The sequence below is a fragment of the Neoarius graeffei genome, chromosome 4 (assembly GCF_027579695.1).
Source record: "Neoarius graeffei isolate fNeoGra1 chromosome 4, fNeoGra1.pri, whole genome shotgun sequence".
NCBI classification, from domain to species: Eukaryota; Metazoa; Chordata; class Actinopteri; order Siluriformes; family Ariidae; genus Neoarius; species Neoarius graeffei.
The window spans coordinates 1,604,915-1,629,119 of NC_083572.1; the positions used below are offsets into that span (position 1 = coordinate 1,604,915).

General features: G+C 43.1%; 1 protein-coding gene across 2 annotated transcripts in view; it reads left to right on the forward strand.

Moving 5' to 3' along the window:
* septin9b (septin 9b) overlaps nucleotides 1-24,205 on the forward strand; it is a 55,227-nt gene that overhangs the window by 24,201 nt on the left and 6,821 nt on the right. For both annotated transcript variants that reach the window (XM_060918574.1, XM_060918575.1), the window contains 2 exons: nucleotides 22,315-22,479; nucleotides 23,925-24,053. In XM_060918574.1, the coding sequence (XP_060774557.1) occupies nucleotides 22,315-22,479; nucleotides 23,925-24,053 (294 nt within the window). The remainder of the gene's footprint in view (nucleotides 1-22,314; nucleotides 22,480-23,924; nucleotides 24,054-24,205) is intronic.

A 24,205-nucleotide genomic window follows, 5' to 3' on the forward strand; every position in this document is an offset into this window, starting at 1 on the left:
TTTTTGTGCCTGGGCTTTAGGAGAGGCTTCTTTCGTGGATGGCATCCATGCATGCCATTCCTCTGCAGCGTACGCCATATTGTGTCACAGGAAATAGTCGCCCCAGTTTGGCTTTCTGCTTCTTTAGATAACTGCAGTGAACTTGCATGCCGATTTTCTTCAACCCTTCTCATCAGAAGACGCTCCTGTCGAGGTGTTAACTTCCGTGGACGACCTGGAAGTCTCTGTGAGATGGTTGCAGTTCCATCTTTCTTAAATTTTTGTGCCACTTTTGCTACAGTATTCTGACTGATGAGTAAAGCTTTGCTGATGATCTTGTAACCTTCACCTTTGTGGTGTAAAGAAATTATTTTCTTTGGGGAATTCTGAAGAGACAAGTTGAGCATCACTCTCCATCCAGCATCCAGTCACTAAAAGAGGTCGTTGTTGAAGAATGGAAAAAGATTGATGTTGCAAAATGTCGCCAACTTGTTCATTCCATGCCTAGAAGACTTGGTGCTGTCATTAAAAATCATGGAAGCCATACAAAGTGCTAGATGTAGTAGTTGTTGTTGTGGGGTCTACTCATTTTTGCACCACCCTAATTTGAGTAAAACTGAAAAATGTGTAATCTAAGTTATATTATTAACCTTACTTTCACATTATAAGTTAAACAGATGTTAAACTTTTGTCTTTTCAACATTTTGGAAATTGTGTTCATTGAGATATTGTTTAAAATGTTACTTTTCAAAGGGGGTGCACTCATTTACGCTCAGCACTGTAACTATGTGTAGTTTTTTAGGGTCAAAAAGGTACATATATGTTCCTAATCAGTATATAAATGGTACAGGTAAGTACCTTAGTGGGTACTGCCCCACTGACAAGCGGTTATACTCCTAAAGGTACACTGTTGTACTTTTTTCTGAGTGTGTATGATGTAACGTAACAAAAACAAAATAACTTCAAAATGTAAAATAAAAGACAAATATGATGATACACTGATCAGCCATAACATTAAAAACATTCAGTGCGTTTACATGCACATAGAGAAAATCGAATTTCTGCCGTAGCTCGACTGAAATCGAAGTTCTAAATGCCATGGAAACACCTTAGCTCGGCTGAAATCGAACCGAATTGGATTTCTTGTAATCGAGCTACGCGACCTAGATTATGTGATTGTAGCCAAGCTACTTAGTGCATGTAAACCCTATCGAGCTACGTAGTCAAGCTACTTACTTTAGCACTGCCCCTTCCGGAAGTGACAAGTGATGAGACCACAAGCGGGAAACACCACAGCCTCGGTCGGCATGACAACAGTAGTAGTAGCGAGCAGCAGAAGAGGTCAGGAGGAACAAGGAGAACGAACGAACGAAGAAGAGAAAATGGCAAGCAGAACATAGAACTGATAACTTTGTTTATACTCTTGAATAGCTCTTCATGACGACAACCGGAAGTGTACCAACACGATGGGGCGTGTAGCGCCACCTGTGGCTCAGGTGCACAATGTACCTCACACAATAGCTCGATTTCCTTGTGTGCATGTAGGATTGGATTTCTCTGGCACCCCTGCTGGGACCCTTAGCTCGATTACCGACAGTAGCTCGATTTGGATGTGCATGTAAACGCACTGACTGATGGGTGAAGTGAGTAACGTTGATTATCTCATTACAGTGGCACCTGTCAATGGGTGGGATATATTAGGCAGCAGGAGAACCATCAGTTCTTAAAGTTGTGTTGTGGCCTACCAAAAGTGGGCCGAGGATCCAAAGGACATCCGGTGAACCGGCGACAGGGTCATGGGTGTCGAAGGCTTGTTGATTCGCATGGGGCACAAAAGCTAGCTGTAGCTTGTAGTTTGTACTACAGTAGCTCTTCTGTGGGATTGGACCATATGGCCTAGCCTTCGTGCCCCATGCGAATCAAAGAGCCTTTGACATCCATGACCCTGTCACCGGTTCACGGGTTGTCTTTTGGATCCTTGGCCCACTTTTGGTAGGTACTAACCACTGCATACCAGGAACATCCCACAAGATGTGCCGTTTTGGAGATGCTCAGAACCCAGTTATCTAGCCATCACAATTTGGCCCTTGTCAAAGTCACTCAGATCCTTACACTCGCCCATTTTTCCTGCTTCCAACACCCCAACTTCAAGAACTGACTGTTCTCTTGCTGCCTAATAAACCCCACCCCCTGACAGACGCCATTGTAATGAGATAATCGGCATTACTCACTTCTTCACCTGTCAGTAGTTTTAATGTTCTGGTTGATCAGTGTATATGAAAGAGAAGATGGGCAGTGTTCAAATACACCGATGATGTATGAGACTCCTATTCGATCTATTACTGCATGATCATAACTAACTGTAACGGTCCGGTCCCACAACACTGATACCTATACCTACAGTTGTGATCAGAAGTTTACATGCACTCATCATGGGCATGAATGTCATGGTAATTTGGGGCTGTTGATGATTTCCTTGAACTGTTCTTTTTCCAGAGTGGAATGATTGTACAGTATACATCTTTAATGAATTCAAAAAATAAGAGTTGAGTGCACAAGTGTGAATTTATTTTGGATTTTCGCTAATCCACACAGGGTCAAAATTATACATACAGGTTCAAATATATACATACACCCCCACTCATATTTGGTTAAATGTCCCTTAGCAAGTTGCACCTTGACCAGATGCTTTGGGTAGACATCAACAAACTTCTAGCGTAATTCTGGCTGGATATTTGACCACTGTTCGTGGCAGAACTGGTAGACTTCATTTAAATTGGTTGGTTTCCTGGCACAGACCCGGCTTTTAAGAGTAGTCCACAAATTTTAAATAGGGTTGAGGTCGGGGCTTTGGGAAGGCCATTCCAGAAGCTTAATGTTAGCCTGCTTTATCCATTCCAAAACCAGACTTGATGTGTGTTTGGGATCATTGTCCTGTTGGAACACCCAATTGTGTCCAAGTTTCAGCCATCTAGCTGTTGAATTGAGCTGAAGTTGAAGAATTTGGAGGTAGTCCTCCTTCATTATTCCATCCACATTGTGCAATGCACCAGTACCACTGGCAGCAAAGGAGCCCCAGAGCATGATAGCTTGACAGTTGATACAGTGTTCTTAGGTTTGAAAGCCTCACCTTTACTCCTCCAAATGTACCTCTTGTCATTGTGGCCAAATAGCTCAAGCTTTGTCTCGTATGACCGTAAAACTTTTCTCCAGAAGGCATTTGGCTTGTCCATGTGGGCAGTTGCAAATTTCAGTTGAGCCTGAAGGTGTTGATTTTGGAGCAGGGGCTTCTTTCTTGGTTGGCACCCTCTCAGTCCATGGTGATGTAAAACACGCTTTACTGTGGACAGTGATGTTGGTGTTCCAGCAGTTTCCAGTTCATGGCAGGCTTGAGCCTTGGTGGTTCCTGGGTTGTTCCTGAATATCCGAACCAATTTCCTCTCATCTGAGGCTGACAGTTTCGGTCTTCTTCCAGACCTTGCCAGAGTGGTGACACATCCGAATAACTTGTACTTGCGTACAATTGTTTGAACTGATGATCTTGGAATCTGCAGTTGTTTAGAAATGGCTCCAAGAGACCTTCCCAACTTGTGTAAATCTACAATTCTCCTTCTTAGATCTTCACTGAGTTCTTTGGACTTTCCCATGGTTCTGAGTATTGGTCAATCCAATGAGTGCTGTCAAACAAATCCTTTTTATGCTGGCAAAGAGAAAGTACCAGTTGTAGTCAAACATGATCACTAACGAGAAGTTAATAGGCCTTGTCCTTGTCAAGTTAAGACATTGTAGAACCTTCAGCACCACTTATTAACAGATTTAAGTGAATGCATGTATATATTTGAGCCTGTATGTATAATTTTGACGCTGTGTGGATTAGAGAAAATCCAAAATAAATTCACACTTGTGCACTCAATTCTTGTTTTTTGAAGTCATTAAAGATGTATGCTGTACAATCATTCCACTCTGGAAAAAGAAGAGTTCAGGGAAATCATCAACAGCCTAAAATTACTATGACATTCATGCCCATGATGAGTGTATGTAAACTTCTGACCACAACTGTATAACTACAACTCTAACTATCCCTCTGCCTGAATTTCTAGTCTGGAGCAGTCACACCACAACTATGATCTTGACTATAATATCGGTTGGTTCTACCACTCAGATAAAGAAATATACGTGGTTGTTGGTTTAAACAATTGCCTGATTGGTCAGCTGTTTTATTGGATCAGGTCCAGGCCTGGAAATATCGCTGCAGAAGCAATGTCACTGATATAGCCCAGGCCTGGGTTTATCCATGGGTATCGTTATCGGTCTGGTGTGAGCACCAACCACACAAACTGCAGGGGACTGGTTGTTTATTCATAGTTATTGTTGTAGTTATAAGCCTAGGTCACAACCGGACATACGATTTTTTGGCCGTGCGATTTTTGGCGTTTCCCAAATCGCTGCGTTTTTTTTGTTCGTGGAGAAAGACGCACGTAGGCCGTAAGTTTGTCTTGCAACCTGAAAAAAACGTAAGCGCCCGTAGAGTTTGTTTGACATGACAAAGAACCTCTGTGGCCAGTCTACGGCTCGAAAATCAGCACGTCACACGCGCGCCCTCCGGGCGTTTCATGCGTTTTTTGCACGTAGACCAGCCGTAGGAGCACGTATGGCCGGTTGTGACCGAGGCATTAGTTATCGGTATTGTGTAATCACATTTATCACTGGTTTAATTGAACAGAATGGCTTCCAGACTCATTATTCAGCTGCTCAGAGAATAGCACTTGATCCCACACACACTGTTATTTTACAGTTTATCTTTTTACGCTGAGTTTCTACAGTTAATCATGCTCAGCTTCTAAATCAAAGTCATGAAATCGTAATGTGTGTGTGTGTCTCTACGGGATGTAGACGAAAACAATACCAGTGGTCGTGTTAATGTGGTGCGCTTTGCTGTAAATAAAATGCTACAGAAATACTTTTGTTCGTTCATTTTTATCTATAAAATATTCGCTCTTCGAGATAAGCGATGTCTTTGATTAAAACCCGTCTCCTCCTTGTGCACTTTAATGTGACGATGTGATTTAAAATGCAGTTTATGTTTATACATTTCATATCGAGTGTATTTCCAGCCAAATAATACATCTGTGTAACATAATGTGGTTATATTAAACTGTCAGACACTCTGTGTGTGTTTAATATCAGGTGTGTGTTAATGTATGTTTTCTGTTCTGCTTTTCCCGCATGTTTGTGATGAGAGGAAGTCGTTAAGGTTTAGACTGCGGTTTTGCTTCAGTTTCCGTGCTGCTATACCGGCTTCTTCAACAAGTCCAGGTTTCAGAAGTTCCTCTTCGTTGTTTGAAAATCAGATACATGACACACTCGCGTGTGGATACCAGGGCTTTACATTAACTTTTTTGCTCACCGGCCACTGTGGCTTGTGGTTTTCCCGAGTCACTAGCCATTCAGCCTTTTCACTAGCCACAATTTTGTTGCCAGGAAATCGCAGTTTTTTCTTCACCATGATACGTTAAAGTTCGGAAGATCTAGATTTAATTATGAACGGCAGCGTATAATGTATCTCTACAGTAACACTCAAGTATTCAGTGCTGTTAAGGTCGCTCCCTATATGAAAACATGCAACCAGTTCAGACAAAAATATAAACAGAGTATTCTGTTTATTGAACTCAAATTCAAGCCCCTTACAATATGAAATATCGTATAATATGAAAAATAACATTCAGTACAACTGAACTGATTCTAATATTAAAAGTCCAGTTCAAAACATTTATCATTGAAAAACATTTGATGTTTTGATATGCAAGTATTATGTGTATTATCAAGTATTATTATGTATATTATAGATTATCTATTAATAGTGTGTGTGTGTGTGTGTGTGTGTGTGTGAGAGAGAGAGAGAGAACATGTGTAGAGAGAGACATTAAATGTCCTCATTACATTTATCATCAGATGAGTCTGAAAGGTCCATGAAAAATGGTCTTCGTGACCGGAGGCTTCCAGCAGGCCGTAAGTTGATAGCTGGGGCGGATCAACTTCTTTCCAATCGCGTGAACGTTTCTAACCAGCAGCTCCATCCTCTCCAGCTCAGCCAACTTCATGACAGCCAGGGACTGAAAGCAATGCTGTCCTGTAGTGAACCAGCCGTCTTCACCTGTTTTGATGTTATAGTACCTACCGATGTGTGCATTTGACTTTTCGTGGTCCTTTATAGTTTCGAGTTTAAAATTGCTGGTGCCTGTCTTTGCCAGACTTTCTACAGTCTTCGCAGTACAGGGTATTTTCAGTTTTGCTATGAACTAGCCAATCTCACCCGAACTTCCATTTGTCATTGAACTGTCTTATCTTCCTATTAGCGTCTTGTTCATCTCCATGGCTGCAGCCAGCTCTGAGGCCCCCGCGGTCCGGACCTCAGTCATTTTTAAGAGCTGAAAATACATTTGTACGCTAAATATTCAACTGGATAAAAAAATAAAGAATAACATTAAAACGTCTCTGTAAAAAGTGCATTGTTAATGATGTTACACAGAAGACAGAATCAACGTTTGTGTTTCGTGCGCGCGGCTCTGAGACCAAGAACACAAAAGTGAATGAGCGCGTGACTCGGAGGAGGGAACGCAGTGCAGGAGACGCGGGGTTTCCATGGTAACCATCAGCGCGCTTTCATCGAGCTGTTAAATTTTTACATTTTCAAAGCAGCGCAGTTGTAGCCTGCCTTGTTTGTGATTTTAAAAATAAATCATTTGATAAGCCAAAGCAATAGAGTGGAAAGTTTCAACTTGTGTTTGCCTTGGATAACTTTGCCTAAAACATGGTGGTGTATCCTGATTTATTTTTCCCCCAGATTTTTTTTTGTGTGTCGGTGTAACGGATGCCAGATTGTTAATGTATCTCTGTTCCATAGGCTACATGGTTAGGGGATCTTTTGTCCTCATTGCTTGGGCCAGATCAAACCATTAAACAAGCTTCAATTATTCTTACTCTTGCCACATACAGGATTTTTTTTTTTCAAAACTGATGATATTCAGTTCAAACACCATTTAAAAGTAATTTCAGGAATAGAGCTCTTGTGTGATGTGTAATTCACCCTCTCATTTAAATATGGCGGAAATGTTTCGGCGCGCGCTTTGTGCATCACGGACCTCGGTGATTTTAAAATGCTGCTCCGGCCCTGATCATCTCCGCCCCTTTTTCCCTGAGCAGCAGGGTTTGAAACTCCAGCTATGTGCCGCCACATAGTGCGCTTGTCAGTCATCAGCAACTTTGTTGCTTCGTTCATTAACCGCAGGTTACCGTATCACTGATTTTATCGGAGACGTTAACGAACGTTCTAAACAATTCTAACATGTTGTCAGAATGTTTATGCAGGGGCTCATGGGAGTTGTAGGCGCGTAATCTTACACTGCAATGCGTTTATTATATCAGATGCCTTCAGAGAAAACTACAATTAAAATATATTGTCATACCACAGAATAAACCACCCGCCAAAGTAGCTAGTGAGACTAAAGTCATTCCCCGCCAAAGCCCAATTTTACTCACATTTGGCGGGTGGGCGGGTGCTAATGTAAAGCCCTGGTGGATACGTAGTTAAAGTCAGGAGAGGACTTGCTAAGCAAAGCGTAAATATACCAACAGATTATAAGCTAACTGAAGACTGAGGCTAATGACTTAGCTAGTACAGACATGGTAATCATGGAAATGTGACCGAACCACCCAAAACATCAACATTTACCTCAGATGTGTTGGTAAATTAATTTAAAAAAATACTATATAAAACTACAATTATACAGTAATTAGACTTAGCATCGACTACTAACTGAACTAATATGGGTACTGAGAAATATTGAGTTTGTCATTTTTAAAAAAATATATACTAACAGTTTTATACATATATAACTGATCATGTCAGGTCTAAAACAGGTAATGTTTTTACTACAGGAACTTTTTTAGGAACCCAAGAACTTTAGATTTCCACAGGAGGAACCAGGGCAGTTTTTAGTTCCAGGAACCCTTTATTTCCTGCTTTCTGTAGACTACAAACTCTTGGATGTGGAGGTTTCTGTATGAAATGTTGTTTATTGGTCAGATGATGAGGGAATAACATTTCTGTAACATTCTACAAACACTCCTCACAAAATGTGCTAGCATTATGGAAACATTAGCGTTAATGGTCCTGGAACTAAAAATGTAAAATGCTTCAGGAAAAACATTTTCTAAACATTGAAACAAACGTAAAATTGTGAGTAGGTAACAAGCAATTGCTAAACATCATTATTTAATTTTTTTTTTAAGCAGGAGTGAATTCCATGTGTAATGCAGTGCAAAGATCAGGCAAATCAGGAACCGTGTTCAGGAACTGTGGTGTTCTTTGTACTTTTGTGAACTTCTTAAAATCCCACAAACCCACACAGGATAGGCACTCCCTCACCATCTGCTCTTGTAGTGCAGGGGTCGAAGGTCACATACAGTGGGGGGAGGGGTTTTGGAGAAGCAGAAGGTGACCGATAAGTGGTTTAGTGACATTCCTCCACTCATCACTCTCTCACTTCCCACCGCTCAACATCAGTGCAACTGCGTCAAAAAAAATGTGATTTATTAACGTAATTTATTTTGTCTAAAATATTTTTTATGCTTGAAAAATTGCTAAAAATTTAAAATACATGATTACACAAATTAGGAATCACCCTCATGTCATCTCTCACATTTAATATCACTAACATTAGCTACCTTTAGCTAGCTGGTCTTGCTGATTTTGTACATTTCAGCATTAAATGTATTTCAGTGTTGCTGTGTGACGACTGGCATCTGTTTATCACTAACATTTGGTAGAATTCCTAGCTAGCGTAGCATGCAGATTCTATAGCGGAAAATTTCAAAGTACCAAATCATCATCCTGTAATAATTTGCATATTGAATATTCTTGCTCAAAAGGTGTGTTATCTTGTGACATCACAAACTGAGCAAGCCCCACCCCCAAATCTGTTTACCACAGTTGTCTTTAATGGAAATAGAAAATGAAGTAAGAAATAAGTTACAAATTTAAAACCAAAAATTGAAAAAGAAAACAAACGTAAATTTAATAAATAACACTTAAATATAATATCATGCTGTAGCAATCGATGACCATAAACCTGTAGCGTGAAGAGAAACATTCTGTCTTGTGATGGTTGTCTCCATTCTGTGCCACTTCCTGTCTGCTTTACTGAAGCGTTTACTCTCATTCAGAGCTTCGTATGTCAGCTCACAGAAAGTGCACAGCATAAAACGTTATAACCACTTCCTCCTCCTCCGTGTGTGTGTGTGTGTTTCTCAGAGCTGAAACAGAACGAGCAGAACCATTGCACACTCATCCTGAATCTGTTTTCACTCTGGTGTGTGTGTGTGTGTGTGTGTGTGTGTGTGTGTGTGTGTGTGTGTGTGTGTGTGTGTGTTTAGACGTTTGGGATGCTTTCAACGTCTGTTGACATTTGAGATTTTGTGTGTGTGTGCGCGCGAGAGAGAGACGTTTGGGAAGCTTTTGGTATGCACTGAGGGGTGTGTGTGTGTGTGTGTGTGAGTGAGCGAGCGAGTTCTTGGGCTGCTTTCAGCATGTGTTGCAGTTTCAGTGTATGTGTGTCTATATATAATATAAAATGTGTGTGTGTGAGGTGTGCATGTGTTTGTATATTTGCATTAAAACTGATTTAACAGTCTGAATCAGCTCTTTGAGTCACTATCAGCTCATCTATAGTGTGTGTGTGTGTGTGTGTGTGTGTGTGTGTGTGTGAGTGAGAGCAGATGGCCTCAGCAGGTGTGTGTGTGTGTGTGTGTGTGTGTGTGTGTGTGTGTGTGTGTGTGTGTGTGTGTGTGTGTGTACCACACAGCTCCATGACAGTTGCTCTGTGTTTCAGTCTTAATCACACTCTTTGATTTCCTCTATTCAATTTTTCTCCTTTCTTCATTTTAAATAGTCGTAACTATTCATGAATAATAATATAATTAATAATTACAAGGAATTTTGGTTACTGATTTCTGTATCAAATTCTTCTTTAATTAAGAAGGAAGGAGAGAATCTGAACTAACACTAAGCTGAGTCTAATCTTGATTTTGGTTGCAGTGTGGTTTTTTTTTTTTTTAATATAAATCAGGGCTTTGAACCGGAATTTTTTTCCTATTGGTTCGTTCCGAACAGAAACGGAATTTTAACGTTTCCGGTTTTGGGTTCCACCATTAAATAGATGTTCCCGAACCGGTTAGAACAAAAAAATTTCGTTCCCAGAACGGTTAATTACGTTCCCTGTCAGCTGTTTAACAAATGGCTATAAAGTTATGTCTCTGTTTCATCCAGCTTAAGCCAAATGTAGGCTAATTCTATTACTACCTTCATTAAATAAGACAAGAAATAATTCAAAACAATTATTATTTCAAATGTTGGCGATTTGGATTCTCAGTACGTCTTCCCATCTACACAAACAGAAAAAGTGCCAAAAATGAAAGAGAATTCGTTTAGTGTGTTACCATGACGTCACCGCACCGCGAGATTTTGTTAGGCGCCATATTGGAAGTACACATCTATGCAAGTACATACATACATAAACTACAGCTGAAATGTAGCCAGGGCCAGTTCTGCCCTAATCTGGACCCGGGTGCAACATCGCGCAAACCCCCCCCCCCCCCCCCCCCCCCCCAAAAAAAAAAAACACCAGTCTAAATCAGGACAACCATCACATAACTATAACTATAAACATTTTATATCAACTACTTTAACTAAATGGGCTATAATAAATAAGCCTGCAGGCAGCCACGGCGGGCTGCCTCAGAAAAGTAACCATTTGTCCTACCTTAAAACTCGTTTTGCATTTTCTGCCTCCTTTTTTGTATTTTCGACCCTCTGTTTATTTTCTTTCCTTTTCTGAAAACCCGATTTGTGTCCAGACATTTTGTTCTGCTACCAACGAACTAACTCGTCAGGTCTCGTCTCTTGAGCCCGCGATGATTCCCGTGGGAAGGGCAACAACTGATACATTTTTACAAACAGCCAATAGGGAGGTTGCATCCTTCAGGCTCTTCTTTGCTCAGACACTCAGTAATGCACTCACTCACTAGTAGTCCACCTTCCCGCTCTCTCCATTCAATCAGCGAACGTCACACAGGAAGTGAACCCCAGCGGGTCATAGAAACTTGCGCAGGAGAAGAATGACTATTTGTAGGCTACAGAAACTTTGAGGAACGAAATAAAAACCGGTATTAACCGGTTACCATTATTTTTAATAAGCGTTTCTGTTCCGGAACATAAAAAATAATAAAGTTTCTGGTTTCGTTTCTGTTCCATGTGAAATAGAAAAAGTTCCCGGTTTTCGTTTTCGTTCCTTGAACCGGTTCAAAGCCCTGATATAAATACATGCTGACATGAACATCTTTGTCTTTTTAACCTGCCACTGAGTTAGCTGGATTAAAATATTTCCCTTTATGGCCAATAAAGTCATATGTTAATCAGAACTATCAGGACAGTTAGCTATTAGCTAATAAGTGTTACTAGCTGATAGATGGAGTTCAGTTAAAGATTAATTAAGTTGATGTTAATTGCACTATGCAAAATACAGCAATAACAGGAAACACATGAACATTATTTGTGGCCGTGTCCATAATAGCTCTTACTACTATTATTTATGCTAAGCAGAATTATTAAGGTGCATTAGCATTACTGGGTAATGAGTTAGCACAATGTTAATAAGACAGTTAGCATCATGCTAGTGAGATATGCACAGTGGCGGCAGCAGGGGAGGCGACTCCCCCCCCCCCCCCCCCCCCCACAAGTTACGATGGGAGTCCTTTGACTATCTACAAGGAAAAAAAGGAGAGAGTAGTGTGAATAAACAGCCTGCTGCACACCTTTGTTTTCCCTTATTAAATCCTGCTGCATCCCTTCATCCTGGTGCCCCAGTGGCATCTGTAGGTTGGTATCACCTGTTCGCACCAAAACCAATGCAAATTAGCCTGGGCCCTGATGTCACCGATTGCCTCCACTTTCTGGGATCTTCCTTATTTGGCTTACACAGAACTGCAAAACCCGTCACTTTTAGTAGAGGAGCTGATTTATGGATATTATGTGGACTAATTAACCCATTGCTGTGGCAACTGTCTAGACATATCTGGTCTCCTTGGGTACTTGCACCAAAGTGGGGACCCTGTGACAGCAAGGCTATGACAGTGTCGCTGCATTTGTATTTGACTGATAACTCGTGTCCTGTCCGGATGGCTAGATAGCATTCACAAGGCGTACAAGCAATTTTGGGCACCCAAAACTTGACGCTGCTCTAGATCTACATCAATTCACTTGCTGCCCTGACCACTCACTGAAAATCAGTATGAACAGGCGTTTCAGACAAATATCCACTGCAAACTTTTTGGGCTTGACAAAGGCGCCCAATTTGCTTGATGACAACGAGGTAAGTTTTCAGTATAAATTTTATTTTATTTTTTTTAAACATCCCAAGTCAAATTTCGCAAACCAAGAAATGACTGACTGTTTACTTGCACTGAAGACTAAAGGAGAGAGTTATTCGTGCTCTTGCTTTATACCATGTAGCTGAGCAGGTATATAAATCTGTTAGCTCTTTAATTCAACAAGGGCATTGAGGACAAATTTCCTCGCGTTTTGTTTGTGTGTGTATGTATGTGTGGGGGAGCAGATCCACGAGAAAACTAAGGGAATGTAGTTTTTCCACTTTACAGATACAGCCCCATATGTCATTTATACATGCTTCAATACACCAATATCACAGTTTTGATTTGAAAAATATGCAACAAACAGAAAAAAATTAATTTGCGCCCAATCCGGGGTCACGACCGGTCATTACCAGTCAGTTCGATTTCCCAGGAGCTGACAGCGGTCCGTGAAGGATCGGGAATAATGCTTTCATGGGCTTATTCCTCAGTCAAAACAGGATTGCCGAGAGATGGGATCAGTTTTTAGGTATTATGTGTTTTTTATTCAAATTTTCCAAGGCTATTTGACCTAATCATTGAAATATTTGACTAGCACTGTGTCAAGTTTCGTAATAATGCATGTTGACAGAACCCATGGTAAGAGGGTGTTATCCTCTCAGTGATGCTAAGTAGACATAATTACGTTATAGTATCATTGATTCTGTTTCATATAGAAAAAATACATGGACGAAATGTACTCTAATAGAGACATTAAACTTAGCTTTACTCCACCAAAATTTGCCTCTCAAAATGCGGGAAGTAGCATTTTAGAGGGTTAAAAATTCCAAAATTTTGTGCCCCCGGACCCCCCCTAAATTTGGTGCGTCTTTGGTGCGCAATACTCCCCCAATCCAAAACTTCCTGCCACCGCCTCTGATACATGAGCAACATTTGTGGCGTTGCGATTAATCTGTACTTCTAGCATGCTAGAAATCATGCCAAACACAGATTTTAAGGTGTTAGCATTATCACATACAGCGCCCTCCACAATTATTGGCACCTCTGGTTAAGATGTGTTAAAAGCCTTAAAATTTAATTTTTATTGCAGAAGCATAATCTCACACTGAAAATTGTAGAAAAACATAACCCTTAACTCAAGTGAATTAAAAAAAATCCCTGACTAAGAAATAATTCTTTTTCATATAATCACCTGTTCCACAATTATTGGCACCCATAACAATTCCTAGAAAATAAATGTAATTGAAGCATTTCTGTCATTTCTACTGTAGTTTATAAAGTTGATCAGAGTATCTAGGAACCTTTAATTAGTAATTCATCACATCCTGTTTCCCTGGGGTATAAATATGATGTGACACAGAGGCCTATTTCTCTTATCCACTCTTCAACATGGGAAAGACAAGAGAACACACCATTCAATAAGGCAGATGTGTGTCGACCTTCATAAGTCAGGCAATGGCTACAAGAAAATAGCCACTCGCCTACACCTGCCCATATCTACAGTCAGAGGAATCATCAAGAAGTTTAAAACAACTGGAACAGCGGCAAACAAGCCTGCATGAGGATGCAAGTTTATCTTGCCACCATGCACAGTGAGGAGGATGGTAAGAGAAGTAAAAAGTTCTCCAAAGCTCACTGTTGGAGAATTGCATCAGAGAGTAGCATCTTGGGGTCACAAAGTCTCCATAACAACCATCAGGCGCTATCTACATGCCAACAAGCTGTTTGGAGGCATGCACGGAAAAAGCCTCCTCACTTACAAGCGTAAACGTCTGGAGTTCGCTAAGCGGTACTGGGACTTCAACTGGGACCATGTGCTTTGGTCAGATGAGACCAAGATAGAGCTTTTTGGCAACAAACACTCTGGCATAACACAAAAGATGAGTATGCGGAAAAGCACCTCATGCCCACTGTGAAGTATGGGGGAGGATCAGTGATGCTGTGGGCCTGTTTCTCTTCCAAAGGCCCCGGGAACCTTGTTAGGGTGCATGGCATTATGAACTCTTTGAAATACCAGGACGTTTTAAATCAAAATCTGGTGGCCTCTGCCCGAAAGCTGAAGATGGGTCGTCACTGGGTCTTTCAGCAAGATAATGACCCTAAACATGTGGCCAAATCTACACAAAAATGGTTCACCAGACACAAAATCAAGCTCCTCCCATGGCCATCTCAGTCCCCAGACCTCAACCCAATTGAAAACCTGTGGGGTGAGCTGAAGAGGAGAGTGCATAGGAGAGGACCCAGGACTCTGGATGATTTAGAGAGATTGTGCAAAGAGGAATGGTTGAAGAAGCGCTGTCTTGTTGGCAAAAGGGAGTTGTACAAAGTATTAACATCAGGGGTGCCAATAATTATGGCACACATGATTTCATGTAAAAGAATTTTCTTAATGTGGGATTTTTTTCCCACTGAATAAATGCACTTGAATTAAAGGCTGGATTTTTCTTTTTTTTGCATTGTTGTCCTCATCTCATTATCTGTAGCTGCTTTATCCTGTTCTACAGGGTCGCAGGCGAGCTGGATCCTATCCCAGCTGACTACGGGTGAAAGGCGGGGTTCACCCTGGACAAGTCGCCAGGTCATCACAGGGCTGACACATAGACACAGACAACCATTCACACTCACATTCACACCTACGCTCAATTTAGAGTCACCAGTTAACCTAACCTGCATGTCTTTGGACTGTGGGGGAAACCGGAGCACCCGGAGGAAACCCACGCGGACACGGGGAGAACATGCAAACTCCGCACAGAAAGGCCCTCGCCGGCCACGGGGCTCGAACCCGGACCTTCTTGCTTGTGAGGCGACAGCGCTAACCACTACACCACCATGCCGCCCACATTGTTGTCCTATATTTATTATTATTATTATTTTTTTTTAAAGAATTTATTAGAAGCCTAAGAACACATCTTAACGAGGGGTGCCAGTAACTGTGGAGGGTGCTGTAATCAATAAGGCTAAAAGCTAAAAAGTATTACTTTTTGAAGACTGAGTTAGTGCTATGCTCATAAGACAACACTTGGCATCATGCTAACAAGCTACACATGAGCACTGTCTGTGGCCTCGTCCCTAAACTTTCAGCATGTTACTGGGGCCATCCTTAAAAAAAAGATCTGTTTCCTGTCCACCGGGTGAGCAAAAAAATTTTCAGTAGGGAGGGAGGGATTTTTTTAAAAAAATTTTTATATATGGATGGATAAGAAATCGCAATGCTGTGTTTGCTTTTTCTTTCAGTACTTTTTTTATTACAAAAGCAGACACATTTAATAAAATATGACAGTTTGAATAGATCTATTAGGTTCTCCTACAGATCTGTCAGGGTCATTAACAAAGTGGGTAATGAATTTCGCATAACAAAACTCAAAAGCTGTTTGTAACGTCTCGGATGGATCAAGATCAAACGAATTTTCCAGTAACGGTTTGTGATGGTCTGACACACGGACTTTTTGTAGTTCTAAATGGAGCGTTAGGCCTAGTTTGGATGAAATTACACTATTAAAATGACCACTGAATGATTTATTTTTTCTGAATCTTTACTATTTTGTTGTTCGCTAGAATACCATTTTGCGATTTCACACTTAAGCAAATGTTTGAAAACTCCGGATCTCCTTCCTTCATGGTGGCTGACATTTTTTTTGTGCCGCACGGCGCATGCGCAGAGCTGATTCGATTCTATATTCTGCGCGGAATGCGTAAATGTCAAGTTCGATTTTAGATTTACGAACCTGAAAAAAATGTCGGCATTAAAAAAAAAAAAATTCAACCGCACAAACGGCACTCACCCGGCCGGTGGACCGGAAACAGAACATTTTTTTAATAATGGCCTGAGAAATATTAGTTCTTGAGGTCTGTTAGCATTACTGAGTAATGATAATCTGAACTTTCATTTATGGTCACAAGTGTTGGCATATTAGCATTGATGTTAAACATGCTAACATGATACCTGCTTAGCCAGTTAAAAGTCTGAGGTGTGAAATTTGATTAATTGCAGGTTTTTTTCATTGTTTAGTGTTAAATGTACAATGGAACATTTCTGGTGTTTGATTTCATTGGATTGTGGTGTTTGTGGCAGAAAATTCTCCTGTATTTCAACCAAAAAGCCACTGTTCTGTTATAAACGATGCATTATAAATATATAATGTAACAGTTATATATTGCTTTGCACCCACACCTGCAAAAGTGTTTGCACTTCTGCAGAATCTCTTTAATAGAGTGCAAGAACAACTTTGCCAACTGCAACTTGTTCTAAATGCAGATAAAACAAAACTTATGTTTTTTACTAACTCTAAATCAGCAAGATCAAGTCAGCCTGTCATTATCACCAGTAAGGGTCAACAAATTGAACTTGTATCTACTTTTAAATATTTGGGGTTTTTGATTGATGACCACTTGTCTTTTAAGGCACATATTCAGTATACTTTAAAGAAGCTGAAGCTTTTACTTGGATTTTATTTTAGAAATAAGTCTTGCTTTTCTTTTAGGGTGAAACGGAAACTGGTGGAGTGAACCTTTCTTCCAATTATTGATTACGGTGATGTGTTATATATGAATGCCTCTGCTCACTGGACAGTGTGTATCATGGTGCTCTTAGGTTTATTACAAACTGTAGAGCTCGAACTCATCACTGCGTCTTATACAGCAAAGTAAACTGGCCATCTTTATACGTGCGTAGGCTCGGTCATTGGTATGTGCTAATTTACAAGGCTATTCTTGAGATGACTCCATCTTACTTATCACTTTTATTCTTGAATGATCGGGCCTACAGTCTTCGCTCTCAGGACTTTTCATTTTACTGTTCCTAAGGTGAGAACAGAAATGGGAAAGAAAGCTTTTAGATTTTCTGCTCCAAGTACATGGAACAGTCTGCAGGCAGAGCTCAAACTTCCAAGTCTGGTATCTCTGAATGCATCCAAATCCATGATCAATTCCATCACATCCAGGCTTCAGGAGTGCAAATGTTTTACTGGAGAGCAAATATCTGACTAAACCTTGTAAATTTACTAGTTTTGATTGTGAACTTCAGGTTTTGTCTGTTTTGATGTGACGATGTAATTGTTTTTGTTTGTGTTGATGTGGCGATGTGATGTTTTGTTGTGACGATGTGATGGAACTTCATGTACTGCCACCCTTGGCCAGGTCTCCCTTGTAAAAGAGATCGTGATCTCAATGGGACAAACCTGGTTAAGAGCAATTCCAGCGTTATGGACGTGACACTTGAACTCAAAATGGCAACAAATGACCCAGTGCATGTTTTATTGTCTCCCAGTATTTAAACAGGTGTTGCATATTTTAAGGCTGTACCATACTGGAGAAGTGATAGAACAAGAACAATTCCCATAGTACATCTAGGGCATGCCAGAAAATGCCAATAAAAGATGCGTTATGGATGTGACAGAAAAAGTATCACTTTTCTTGGGTGACTGTACATTTTTATCAAACTCTGTGAAATTGTAAACCTAATGTCGAAATGGAGATATCCATTTGATAGAGGGGTCCAAGGTGAATATTAAAAAATCTTTGTTTAAAATATTTTGTATTTCATGGAGAGTTTCGCCCCTCCTAGAACTGCCACCTTATTGTGGTGGAGGGGTTTGTGTGCTTGAATGATCCTAGGAGCTATGTTGTCGGGGGCATTATGCCCCTGTTAGGGTTTCCCAAGGCAGACAGGTCCTAGGTGACAGGCCAGACCAAGAGCAGTTCACCAAAAAAACCCCTATGGAGAGAAAATCCAGGACCGTGACGTCGCCCGGTAGGACGCAGCCGGGGCCCCACCCTGGAGCCAGGCCCGGGGTTGGGGCTCGTATACGAGCGCTTGGTGGCCGGGCCTTTGCCCATGGGGCCCGGCCGGGCTCAGCCCGAAGAGGTGACGTGGGCCCGACCTCCTGTGGGTTCACCACCCACAGAGGTAGCAGTAGGGGTTTGGTGCAGTGTGGATTGGGTGGCAGTCGAAGGCAGGGGCCTCGACGACCTGATCCCCGGACACAGCGGCTGGCTGTTGGGACATGGAATGTCACTTCGCTGGGGGGGAAGGAGCCTGAGCTTGTGCGGGAGGTTGAGAGGTACCGGCTAGAGATAGTCGGGCTCACCTCCACGCACAGCTTGGGCTCTGGAACCCAGCTCCTCGAGAGGGGCTGGACTTTCCACTTCTCTGGAGTCACCCGTGGTGAGCGGCGGCGGGCTGGGGTGGGCTTCCTTATAGCTCCCCAGCTCAGCCGCCATGTGTTGGAGTTTACCCCAGTGAACGAGAGGGTCGCCTCTCTGCGCCTTCGGATTGGGGAGAGGGCTCTTGCTGTTGTTTGTGCCTACGGGCCAAATAGCAGTATAGAGTATCCGGCCTTCTTGGAGTCCCTGGGAGAGGTACTGAGGGGTGCTCAGACTGGGGACTCCATTGTGCTACTGGGGGACTTCAATGCTCATGTGGGCGATGACAGTGACACCTGGAGGGGCGTGGTTGGGAGGAACGGCCTCCCCGATCTGAACCCGAGTGGTGTTTTGTTATTGGACTTCTGTGCTAGTCACAGTTTGTCCATAACGAACACCATGTTCGAGCATAGGGGTGTCCATAAGTGCACGTGGCACCAGGACACCTTAGGTCGGAGGTCGATGATCGACTTTGTAGTCGTGTCATCTGATCTCCGACCCTATGTCTTGGACACTCGGGTGAAGAGAGGGGCTGAGTTGTCAACTGATCACCACCTGGTGGTGAGTTGGATCCGCTGGCGGAGGAGGAAGCTGGACAGACCTGGCAGGCCCAAACGTATGGTGAGGGTCTGCTGGGAACGTCTGGCCGAGCACTCTGTTGGGGAGGTCTTTAACTCCCACCTCCGGGAGAGCTTTTCCCAGCTTCCGAGGGAGGCGGGGGACATTGAGTCTGAGTGGACCATGTTCTCTACCTCCATTGTGGACGCAGCTGTTCGGAGCTGTGGCCGCAAGGTCTCCAGTGCCTGTCGTGGCGGCAATCCCCGAACCCGGTGGTGGACACCGGAAGTAAGGGATGCCGTCAAGCTGAAGAAGGAGTCCTATCGGGCCATGTTGACCTCCGGGACTCCTGAGGCAGCCGACGGGTATCGGCAGGCCAGGCGTGCTGCAGCTCGGGCAGTTGCGGAGGCAAAAACTCGGAACTGGGAGGAGTTCGGGGAGGCCATGGAGAAGGACTATCGGTCGGCCTCGAAGAAATTCTGGCAAACCGTCCGGCGCCTCAGGAGGGGGAAGCAGTACTCTGCCAACACTGTTTACAGTGCGGGTGGGGAGCTGTTGACCTCGACTGGGGACATTGTCGGGCGGTGGAAGGAATACTTTGAGGATCTCCTCAATCCCACCGTCATGTCTTCCACTGAGGAGACTGAGGCTGATGACTCAGAGGTGGACTCGTCCATTACCCAAGCCGAAGTCACTGAGGTGGTTTGCAAGCTCCTCGGTGGCAAGGCACCGGGGGTGGATGAGATCCGCCCTGAGTATCTCAAGTCTCTGGATGTTGTGGGGCTGTCTTGGTTGACACGCCTCTGCAACATCGCGTGGCGGTCGGGGACAGTGCCTCTGGAGTGGCAGACTGGGGTGGTGGTCCCTCTTTTTAAGAAAGGGGACCGGAGAGTGTGCTCCAATTATAGGGGAATCACACTTCTCAGCCTCCCAGGGAAAGTTTACTCCAGGGTACTGGAGAGGAGAATTCGACCAATAGTCGAACCTCGGATCCAGGAGGAACAATGCGGTTTTCGTCCTGGTCGCGGAACACTGGACCAGCTCTATACCCTTCATAGGGTGCTCGAGGGTTCATGGGAGTTTGCCCAACCAGTCCACATGTGCTTTGTGGATCTGGAGAAGGCATTCGACCGTGTCCCCCGTGGTATTCTGTGGGGGGTGCTTCGGGAGTATGGGGTTCGGGGCTCTTTGCTAAGGGCTGTCCGGTCCCTGTATGAACGGAGCAGGAGTCTGGTTCGCATTGCCGGCAGTAAGTCAGACCTGTTCCCAGTGCATGTTGGACTCCGGCAGGGCTGCCCTTTGTCACCGGTTCTGTTCATAATTTTTATGGACAGAATTTCTAGGCGCAGCCAGGGGCCGGAAGGAATCCTGTTTGGGAACCACAGGATTTCATCTCTGCTTTTTGCGGATGATGTTGTCCTGTTGGCTTCTTCAAACCAGGACCTTCAGCATGCACTGGGGCGGTTTGCAGTCGAGTGTGAAGCGGCTGGGATGAGAATCAGCACCTCCAAGTCCGAGGCCATGGTTCTCGACCGGAAAAGGGTAGCTTGCCCTCTCCAGGTTGGTGGAGAAGTCCTGCCTCAAGTGGAGGAGTTTAAGTATCTCGGGATCTTGTTCACGAGTGAGGGAAGGATGGAGCGTGAGATCGACAGGCGGATCGGTGCAGCCTCCGCAGTGATGCGGTCGCTTTACCGGTCCGTCTTGGTGAAGAGGGAGCTGAGCCAAAAGGCGAAGCTCTCAATTTACCGGTCGATCTACGTTCCGACTCTCACCTATGGTCATGAGCTTTGGGTAATGACAGAAAGAACAAGATCGCGGATACAAGCGGCTGAAATGAGTTTCCTTCGCAGGGTGGCTGGGCGCTCCCTTAGAGATAGGGTGAGAAGCACAGTCACTCGGGAGGAGCTCGGAGTAGAGCCGCTGCTCCTCCACATCGAGAGGAACCAGCTGAGGTGGCTCGGGCATCTTTTTCGGATGCCTCCTGGACGCCTCCCTGGGGAGGTGTTCCAGGCATGTCCCCCCGGGAGGAGGCCCCGGGGAAGACCCAGGACACGCTGGAGGGACTATGTCTCTAGGCTGGCCTGGGAACGCCTCGGTGTTCTTCCCGAGGAGCTGGCCAAGGTGTCTGGGGAAAGGGAAGTTTGGGCTTCCATGCTTAGACTGCTGCCTCCGCGACCCGGTCCTGGATAAGCGGAAGAAGACGAGACGAGAGATGGAGAGTTTCGGAAGGAAAAGTCAGCGTTATGGATGTGACGAAATTCCGTTATGGATGTGACGCGTCTGAAATAGACATGGCATATGTTTAGAAAATCAGCAATTTAACCACCATAACCCTTTGAAAAACTCTCTATCAGCTAAAACTATCAAAGTTCTTAAATAATATTTAGGATGGCTATTGTTTTGCTGTTTTGTGGATTTTAGCATACATTTCTGTGGCTTGTGGCAATAATATAGAATTGTACATGATCAAAGTTGATTTTAGCTTGGGTTTTACATTATAAGAAAGAAAGACTGACAGTGACATATTAGGTTGGTTACAAATTGGTTCAACTTATTCACATCTGTAAAATACAGGCCTAGGTGATATCTCTGGGAGTGGTTTTGATGTATTACATGTTGCTTTATTTTTGCATGGTGAGGTTGACATTTACATGGAATTGCCCTTAAATAAAATAAATAAAGTAAAAATAAATAAGAACTTGTTTAATAATGCAAATTGGTTGGAATAATGTTCAAATAGGGTGAAATAAAGAGTTAAACAGTTGGAATTTTTTTTTTTAAATATGTTACAGGTAAAAACAGGTCATGAACACTTGGCATGTTTTTTATCTGTTCTGATTTACGATTCAAGTTGTTACGAATTGCATCGCACTTCAAGTTGTAATCAATCTGCTATGTTTGTACACATCTGTCACGTTGGAGTCTGTTACACATTTTTCTTCACCTCTTTCCATCTTTCTCTCTCTCTCATTCATCATACTACAATGCTAAAACAGAATCTATTCTGGATATTGGTTTTATTGGTGTTAGCGTAACAGATTACACTTTTTTTAAACAACGCTGCAATAGATACGAGCATACTTGGCAGCTAACACAAAAATGTAACACTAAATCTATCCATAATGCGATAAAGTACAGTGAGGAAACTCTCGGCTAAAGGATTGCGAGTTTATATTTCAGGTTTTAATCATGTACATTGTTGTCCATCAGGCTCCGAGATCAGCACCGGTTTCCACGGCAACATGGCAGACAAGGGGGCGGAGAAGGGTGCAGACAAGGGGGTGGAGCTTGGCTACGTGGGCATTGACGCCATTTTGGAGCAGATGAGGAGGAAAGCGATGAAGCAAGGCTTTGAGTTCAACATCATGGTAGTGGGTGAGTGTTGATTAGTTTTCTATCACAGTAGGGCAGGTTTCCATCGTAGCAGCTCAATCACAGGGACGCTCCATACGAACAGAGTAAAACATCGATATTGATTTTGATTGCTGAAGTGTTGTTTTGTTTTTTTTTAAGTAAGGAGACGTTTATTTGTCAATGTTTCTGGAAGGAGTCTCCAGTTTCAGCGCTTAACAGGCTGCATTTTTTTTGTCTTCAAGCAGAAGAAAGAAGAGCCTGGTGATGGAACAATTGTTTATATAATGGTCCAGAACATAAAATCAGAATCGAGTTTATTGCCAAGTACGATCTCGCATACGAAGAATTTGCTTTGGTGATTGGGGCTTGATCAGTTAAAGCAGAAGAATTTAGCAAAGACTAGTAGCTACATACATCTCATCTCATTATCTGTAGCCGCTTTATCCTGTTCCACAGGGTCGCAGGCGAGCTGGAGCCTATCCCAGCTGACTACGGGCGAAAGGCGGGGTTCACCCTGGACAAGTCGCCAGGTCATCACAGGACTGACACATAGACACAGACAACCATTCACACTCACATTCACACCTACGCTCAATTTAGAGTCACCAGTTAACCTAACCTGCATGTCTTTGGACTGTGGGGGAAACCGGAGCACCCGGAGGAAACCCACGCGGACACGGGGAGAACATGCAAACTCCACACAGAAAGGCCCTCGCCGGCCACGGGGCTCGAACCCGGACCTTCTTGCTGTGAGGCGACAGTGCCAACCACTACACCACCGTGCCGCCCCAGCTACATACATATAATTAAAAAATAGAAGAATCTGAAATATACAAATTTGAAAAGTGGACATATTTAAGGGGTATGTGCATGAGTTGTTGAAGTCCAAGCTGTACAGTATGACCCGGAATGTGCAATAAAAGTTCACAGAATGAAGATGACCATGAAATGTGTAAAATTGCAGTTCAGAGACGAAGTGCATTTGTCACGTACTGAAAGTGTGAGTTTAGAGTCAGTGAGGTCTCCGACTTTATTGATGAGGCAGCTGCAGTGGGGGAAAAGCTGGCCTTGTGGCATGAGGTTTTGGTTCTGATGGACCACAGCCTCCTACCAAAGGGGAGTGATTCAAAAATAGTTTGTGTCCGAGGTGAGCGGGTCGGCCACAGTCCTTTGTAACTATAGATGTACAGAAGGTATGAGGTTTCATTCTTTAGTAAACAAAAAAATATGTACTCATTATCAAGTTGCTGTGATATAAGGGGAATAAAACACTTGGGGATGTGCAGTAACTCTGTCACATCACCCTGAAGTTGATTATTTTACTATAACAACACAACACGCAATTTGTTGTAGATCTTGAATGTTAGTGTTATTAACCAAAACAACGTGAGTCGTGAATATTCAAGCCAACATCCAGTCTAATTGTGTGTGTGTGTGTGTGTGTGTGTGTGTGTGTGTGTGTGTAGGTCAGAGTGGTCTCGGTAAATCCACTCTTATTAACACTCTGTTCAAGTCCAAAGTGAGCCGCAGGTCAGTGATGCCAAGCAGCGAGGAGAGGATTCCCCAAACCATCGAGATCAAATCCATCAGCCATGGTGAGACGTGCATATATTATATTATTTTATTATTATTATTGTCTGTCTACCTATCTATACTGAATATTAAGCAAGCAGAGACTGTATATACGCCCCCTGGTGGTGGTTATAGAAATTGTAGCCACATCCACTCAAAAACAGCACACGTTTAT